The 8387-nt window shown below is 38.4% G+C and overlaps 1 protein-coding gene across 1 annotated transcript; it reads left to right on the top strand.

Annotated features, from left to right (window-relative positions):
• Nucleotides 1-1461: 1461 nt before the first annotated feature.
• Nucleotides 1462-3891, top strand: LOC110092971 (ACT domain-containing protein ACR8). Its single transcript, XM_020817693.2, has 5 exons — nucleotides 1462-1770; nucleotides 2036-2081; nucleotides 2170-2913; nucleotides 3000-3104; nucleotides 3198-3891. The coding sequence occupies exons 1-5, from the start codon at nucleotides 1709-1711 to the stop codon at nucleotides 3555-3557; spliced, it is 1317 nt and encodes a 438-aa protein (XP_020673352.1). The 5' UTR covers nucleotides 1462-1708; the 3' UTR covers nucleotides 3558-3891.
• Nucleotides 3892-8387: the final 4496 nt, after the last annotated feature.

Genomic DNA, 8387 nt, shown 5'->3' with positions numbered 1-8387 from the left:
CTATCGGACCACCACCTAACACCCGGAGTTCTGCCGGACCACCATCTTGAGACCCGAATTCTGCCAAACCACCACCTGATGCCCGGAGTTCAGCCGGACCAGCACGTGAGCCCTGAGCTCCACCAGGCCACCATCTGATACCCAGACTCTTTCTGGGCCACCACTTGATGCCAGAGTTCTCCTGGAGTACTGCCCTTCTACCACAGTCTTTCGGCCCCCTGTCTCATGCCGACTATGATCTTTCCAATCAAACAAACACATATATGTTGATTATTGTAGCTCCCACAATGTAATGCACACTATATGATGTATATTTATGACATCAAGCCAAGGCCTCCTCCTAAAGAAGGGCCTTATTTGTAATCGACTGTAAATACTAGTGGATTCATTCAAACTGAGCCAGGCCTTGTGGTTTTTCCCCCTTTTCAGGGGTTTCCACGTAAAAAACTATGGTGTCTCTTATGAATGCTACACCCTCTCTCTTATCTTCTTGTGTGCTGGATTTTCGTACAATGCTAAGACGCTAAATTTTATATTTCTCTATCGCCACGAATATTCCAGGATGCAACATATATAAAAAATAAATATTATTCAACTTTTTTAAAAATAAAAAAAAATCTATAAAAATCATATCATTCAATAAAATGTGAGGGTGATCGTAAATTTAAGTGGAATATTATGAGGATTATTTGGCATAATTTTTTTGAAACTTTATATTTTATGAAGAGTATTATTTAGGATGAATTCATGCCTCTTTCTTTCAAATAAAATTTATAATTTTACTTTATTAAAATAAGATAGATTATAAAGTAATATATCTTAATTAATTAGACACATTTATATATATTTCACTCTCATAACAATTAATTTCTAAAGTGAAAAAATATATATTCCTAAAAAAGAAAGGTGAAAAGGTATTGATACAATTCTATTTTATTTGTCACCGTTGATCTACTCTACATATTGCGCCAAAAGGATTTGTTTTGAATAATTTCATGTATTTCAGCTCAAAATTTAGATTAATTATTCTGTGAGGAAGCCGAATATTATTCAGAGACCCACGTTATTCTTTACTCGGTACCACGGACATATTTTGATTGATATTTGAAAGAAGTTCTCATCCAATCTCCGCATAGAATAATTTCTCCAAAATTTTGCTTTCGTTTCCTATGTTTTTTTTTTCCCTCTGGACCTTTAATTCAGGCGCAAACAGAACCCTTTCTGCGGCGCCGGCCGCCGGTTGGCAATTGGCCCGCTTAGAAGGCACAGCGCTGACGAGGTGGATGTGTCGGCCCTCATGTCCGGTTGCGTCTCTGAGGTGGGACCACTTCACCGGCCGGCAAGGCGCTCGCTTGGGTTATAAGTTAGGGTCCCGCTCCACTAGCCACGTGGCGCAACGAAGAGGGTGGGAATGAATGGTCGAGATCGCGTTGCCAGAAGGCGAAGATGTCTAGTAGGTCGACACGTGGACGGAAGGGTTGTTGACTGTGGCTATGCGGGAATAGCTGGCGAATAGGGTTGTCGCTGCTGCACCCCGACGCCATGTGAACGTCCGATCTGCGCGCCCACGTTGTGGATGGACTTTAAATACCTGAAAAGAATCCTCTCAGAACCCTACCAACCTGCTTGGGGCTTTCTCTCCTGCGCTACAGCGAGAGCGAGAGAGAAAAACTGAAAAAGAGAGAGGGAGTTTTGAAACAGAGGAGGGATGGAATGGCCGAAGTCTCTCGACGAGTACGAGAAGCTTGTTATTCGGATGAACAATCCAAGGTTGGCACTGGGCGCGATTTCCTTTATCTTCTCGTGATCTTTTAGTTGGTTAAATTTGTGCAAATAGCAGATCATGGGTTTTTTTTTTTTTGCTCCCATAGTTTCTGCTATTTCTTCGTCTTCTCTGTTTTCCATTTGTTGATTTGCTGGTTATGAGAGAAATTTCTTCTTGAATTTGGTAATTTTTCTTTTGCGTTTTAAATATGGAAGTTTTGATCTCCTTACGGATGGGTTCCTTTTGGTTTTTCATTTGAATTTGTCGCAGGGTGGTTATTGACAATGCAGATTGCGCCACTGCAACTCTGGTGAAGGTATTGACCATCGGTTATTGAATTTTTCTAATTTTCCACTAGCTAGAAGAGGTTTGATGGAATCTGACTCGTGGTGTTTTTAATTCAGGTTGATAGCGCGAGGAAGGATGGGATTTTTCTCGAAGCTGTGCAGGTGCTCACTGACCTTGACCTCTCGATCCGAAAGGCCTACATATCCTCTGATGGCCGGTGGTTCATGGACGTCTTCCACGTCACCGACCGTCATGGCCAGAAGCTCACCGATGAAAGCGTTATCTCCTACATAGAACGATCCATTAGTTCAGCCGGCGACGAAACCGACCCAGAATCCTGCGGACTGGAGGCCCTCACAAACCTAGAGCTCGTCGGTACCGACCGCCCGGGGCTCCTCTCTGAGGTCATTGCCGTCCTCACCGACCTTCGCTGCAGCGTGGTCGAAGCGAAGCTCTGGACTCACAAGGGCAGAATCGCAGCGCTCATCTCCATCAAGGATGAGGACTCCGGCACGACGGTTGAAGACTCCGACAAGATCCGCCGCATCGAGGCTCGCCTACGCAACGTTGTTCGCGGGGCTACCACCGCTTTGTCTTCGTCCTCCACCGAGGCTGCCGGAGGAACCCGTGCTGATCGCCGTTTGCATCAGATGATGTTCGCCGACCGCGACTATGAGCTCCGGGGCGGCGGTCAGCCCTCTGTCTCCGTACAAAACTGGGCAGAGCGGGGTTATTCGATAGTCAACGTGCAGTGTTCCGACCGTCCAAAACTTCTGTTCGACGTCGTTTGCACTCTCACCGACATGAAGTACGTCGTCTTCCACGGAACCATCGACACCATCGGAGATAGAGCCTATCAAGTAATTGCTCTTGTTCCTTTACACAATTCCCAAATTTCTGAAATCAATTGCAAATTTGATTCTCATTCGTCTCCAAATACGCTCAGGAATTCTACATTCGGCATTCTGACGGAAGCCCGATTAGCTCCGAAGCCGAGCGGCAGAGAGTGATCCAATGCTTGCAAGCAGCCATAGACCGCAGAGCATCCGAGGTTTGTTGCTTCCCTTTTCCGCCACGACTGATTCCTTTCGGATATAGTTTTTTTTTATTTTTAATTTAATTTTGTTATTCTTTCTATGATTAGGGTTTAAGATTGGAGCTTTGCGTGGCGGATCCAGGTAGAAGGTTGCTTGCTGAGGCCACTAGGACTTTTAGGGAGAATGGGCTATCGGTGACAAGGGCAGAGATGTCGACAAAGGGGGAGATTCCCGTGAACGTCTTCTACGTGACGGACGCCGGCGGCCACCCAGCCGACCGAAAAACGATCGAGGATGTCATCAAACGAATCGGCGCTGGCAGCCTCAAGGCCTGCGAGGATCGGCCGCTGTGGACCGGACAAAAGCGGCCTGGCTCGGACCGTGACGAACCTTCCGGTCTTCTATATCTGGGCAATTTGGTGAAGCGGAATCTATACAACCTGGGACTCATCAGGTCCTGCTCATAGAGAATTATTCGGTTTTCCTGCTTCAGTTTGTTGTCTTTGTACATAGAAGGGAAAATATTATTTGGTTGCTGTTAGAATGTGCTTTCTGATGTCCTAAAAATATATAATCTGATAGAGAGATAGAAAAGAAGAAAGAAAGTGATGGGTAGATTTGCCAGAGTGAAAGTTGAGCAGTATTAGGTATTCAATGGTGTATACATATAGATTTGAATTGTGTTTTAGTAGTGAATCATTGATTGATAGTTGTTGATCATTCAAGTTTTGCTTGTTAAGTTGGCAATGAACTTGTACTGAGCATGGAAGGAGTTGTTTAAAATAAAGCGGGTTTTATAAAGACTTTCCACCGACTTCAGACCTACCGCTCAACTGAAATGAAGACTTATTAGTGCGGCAGTTGGATGGGGGTTTGTTTTCCCACGGCGTGGCTAGTAATGAGATAGGCGGGTGGGTAAGCCGCTGTGGACATGCCTGCATCAGCCCCGTTGGAATGGCCAGTTATAATAGGTCCGTATTAGAAGCAAGGCCATTCGGCCATCATTACTCCAACAAGTATCAAGGGATATGTTGGTCACGCCAATAGAACCCCCCTTTGCAGGTTTGTCCATCAATAACCTAAAAGCCTAAGTGGGGTGAAATTAAATGAGGGCAAAAAATTTTAGAGATGAGCATGACGAATAATGGAAATAGGAGCAAATTTTTAAAAGGGCAATATGTATATTTATATATCGTCAAAAAATTATCTTGATAGGGCATGATCTTGAAGCAAAATCAAGTTGGAAACTTCAAAAATTAATTGGTGAATGTTGATTTCAGCAAATGAATAGTCGAACTGAAAGTCTCAAAAATACAAACCTAACGACACTAAATTCAACCCAATTTGAGCTCAAATAGGTCCAAATCAAGGAACCAAAGCGCATTTGGAAGGTTCAACCATAATTTGGAATACCAAAAGGTTTCCAAATATGACATGCTTATAGCCGAATCGAGCAACTCGACGAGATGAATCCAATGAGCCCAAGATCGCCAAATTTTGATATCATTAAGAAATTTGAATGTCCAGTAAACTGTCCATGATCAAAGGCAATCAACATTGGCTAGCCATCCATTCAAATTACTCCCAATTTATCCTTGATTTTCCTCATATTTAATGATCATGTCACTCTCAAAAAATTATAAATTGATCCATCATTCTTCATAAGAGGGGACCCAAACAAGAAGAGAAGAGAATGAAGCAAGGGAAGAGAAGGGAGAGAGCTCTCTTGCTATCAGACTCCTCGACCATCGCTGGACTTCCACCCAGTAGTCGACTGATGCCTGAGTTTTTCCCAACAACTGATTAACATTGGATTTCTGCCCGACCATCAATTGAAGTCGGATTTTTGCCCGACAATCAAACATCGATGGATTTCTGATCTCCGCTTGTAACTGGATTTCAACCCAAGGTTGATTATTGTAATCTGATCGTCCTCAATTTCAGAGACGAGTCAGACACTTGTAATCTAATAAAAAACTAGTTGAATCTTTTCAGTTGGACGTGACTCCATGATTTTCACCTTTTCTTGGGTTTCCACGTAAAAATTCAGATGTTATATTTTTCTTATGTTTGTGTGCTGTATATCCGTACAACGCTGAGATGAAAATTTTCTAACTTTATAATTCTACCACGCAACATAAATCATGTGACAAATAATTAAATTTATTTTTGAAAATATGTGATAATATATGTTAAAAAATGATGATACCAATAACACATTTTTATTTTATAATATCAATATATGCCACGCATATAACACCAATGTCATCTAGATTAAAAAATTAATATATGAATAATTGTGTCTCTGAATTATGTGAAATAGCAATATTATAATAGAAAATTTATATAAGTCAATGATTAATAAAATAATTTTAATTTTGAAAGAGAAATAAAACATGTATTTATCAATAAATTTTTGTAAATTATATTCTATATCTTCTTAGAAGATATAAATTTATCATCATATGAATTAATTTGTAAGAATTTATATTTAATAAATTTGTGTAATTACTTTCATGAATTCTCTGCCTTTGTATATTATCATATCATATTATATACATATTCATAATTTATAAAATAATATTTATGAAATCGACCTTATTATTTTTGCCTTTTTGGGCAATGATTTCACCATGAAGGCTGCCGGTGCTGATTTGCGTGTTAACGACCAAAAACTAGAAAAAAGATTTGGATTTTTCTTATGATTCTTCAATTTTATTGCACATAGGATTGTTATTTCCATCGCCCGTCACTGTTACCGCTTAAACCTCTTGAGTTAGCTCTAAATGTTCTACTTCCACGTTATATAGTTTGAAAATTTCTTTCTAAAAGTTCTCCTCTTTTTCTTACTAACTTTAGGCTTGAAATAGTTGAAAACTAATTCAAATACGACCGAAATAATCAATAATGCTGATTTTTATTCATGGAAAAATGAAGGTCTACTGCATGACGTATTGAATGACGCTTTAGTTTTTATAAAAAAGTTTTATTTTGTATTTAATGCATCTCATTTCGGAGCTTACCAAACAAAGCAAAACTGATAAATATTCTGAATATTCTATAAAAAAGTTGATAATAATTTTACCTGCATTAAACTTATATTTTAAATTAAAATAAATAAATAAATAGAACATTTGTTATGCCGGGCAAGAGAAAAAATCATTTTATCTGTAGAAATTATTCGAAGTAGTCCCAAGGAACAGGGGCGTAACCACCTAGCCCCCAGGGGGGCAATTCCCCCCCCCACCCCCCTAAAAAATTTAAAAATTGTTTATTATATGGATATTTATGTATTTATTGTCTCTCAATCCTTTTTTTTACTTTTTATTATAAGAGTTTTTAGGCAATTGTCCCCCCCCCCCTAAAAAAATTAAAATACTATTATCTTTAGGTGGTTGCCTCCTAGTAGAATTAAACATATTGTGTAGAAGTATTATTTATAAATTTGCCCCCTCTAAGAATCAAGGCCGGTTCCGCCCATGTCAAGTATTTGAATTATAAACTTTTGGAATCAACATATTTATCATCTTGATTATATTTTTAACAATTTTATAGTCGAAACACGCATCTCAATGACAAAAACTTTACTAATCCCTAGATCACCCTATTCTAACTTCATGATGATATAAAATGCCCTAAAAATATTATATGGTTAAGGGGATCAATAAGAATTGTCTTAGGGAGTATTATGATTTCTAGTTAAAATATTAGAATGTCAATTCCACAAACTTATAAGTAAACTATGCTTCCATACACGTTAAAAGGAAAGGGTGAGATTACAAGAGAACAAAGTTAAAAATGCTATATGCAGATACCAAACGTCCATCGTTGCAACCAAACTTGATAAAGACGCTGAATCCCACTATTGTTAGTGACAATACATATCATCGGCATTAGCAAGAATGCCAACTTGCAAACAAGTGAGACACATGTCTCTACTAATTTCATAGCTCTCATTCTTAGTTATTAGTAAGGATAGTGAGTCATCAACATGATCACTCGATTGTATTTTCAATACATAAAGACTCCAAGTTCCACCATAAATCTTATCTTCAACAAATTATGTATGTTTGTTGTATTGTATCATTATGCTCTCACATCACGGAAAAATATTATATATATAACATATAATCTACTCTTAACCTATTTATTATAGGCTTATGTGATATAATGTTAAGATAATAATTTCTCTCTACACTGTCACACATATTTGATATTTCAACATGAAACAACTAACATGATGTTTGGAAAATAAAAACTTTGATAAAAAAATTATATGAAATAGATGTATTTAGTGCACAATATTTCATGATATAATTATGCTACAATTCTATCTTTTAAATACACAGCAAAAAAAAAAAAGTTTTGTAAACCTTCAAGTCTTTATTCATATTTCTGTAAATACAGAATTTAAGATAGCATAAAAAAAAAAAATCACAACCTCATTACTAATTGCATTTAATAAGCTCTGAGAATCTTATATACCATAATTATCATTAGCTGTTTAAACGAGTATTAGTTAAGTTAATTAATAATACTCTGCACAAAATAATCTCTCCGCAGAATCTGGGCATTGGTCCTTAACAATTTATTTATTTAATTTGCCTTTCGAAATAAATAAATAACTAACTAACATTGAGGCATTGAACGCACATGCTCTGTGTTGGCTTTTTTCAAGCCGCGGAATCAGGGTATTGGTCCTCTTGCAGGTCGGATTCTATGGTTCGGATAATTTTCTAGTAGGAAAAATGGTTTATGCGGGAAAGCAGACTTCAAAGCGACGGTTACAGAAATCAGAATCCGCGCTGCGTGCCGTGATGCTCGCCTAGGCATACGATCGCTCACGTGATCACATACCGTCTTCTCAAAGGATTATATTTGTTAAAAACAATGAGGATATTGTTTTCAACCATCTTTATATTTCATTTCAATTTTTTAATAAATATTATTTCAAGACAAGTTAAACTAATTTGTTTATCTTTGATTAATCAAATTTTTTATAAACCTATTGCGGGCTAGAATATACGCGGCGATGAGTTATAATCCGACGTCGTAGCTTTGTACGGATATCCATACCACATAAAGAGAACACAAGATTTTTACGTGGAAAGCCCCCAAAAGGGGAAAACCACAGGTTCTGCCCAGTTGAAAATGATTCTACTAGAATTCGAGTTTATTACATTGGGTTGACTTTCCCTCGATGGGCGATCATATTACAAATGTCAACCGTATGGTTGAAATCAGGGGTAGATGAAAGGTCGATGTCACTTAGGGGTCCGGCAGAACTTCGGGGTCAC

The sequence above is a fragment of the Dendrobium catenatum genome, unplaced genomic scaffold, assembly GCF_001605985.2.
Source record: "Dendrobium catenatum unplaced genomic scaffold, ASM160598v2 original_scaffold_161204, whole genome shotgun sequence".
NCBI lineage: Eukaryota > Viridiplantae > Streptophyta > Magnoliopsida > Asparagales > Orchidaceae > Dendrobium > Dendrobium catenatum.
This window is presented reverse-complemented; position numbering and strand designations above follow the sequence as displayed.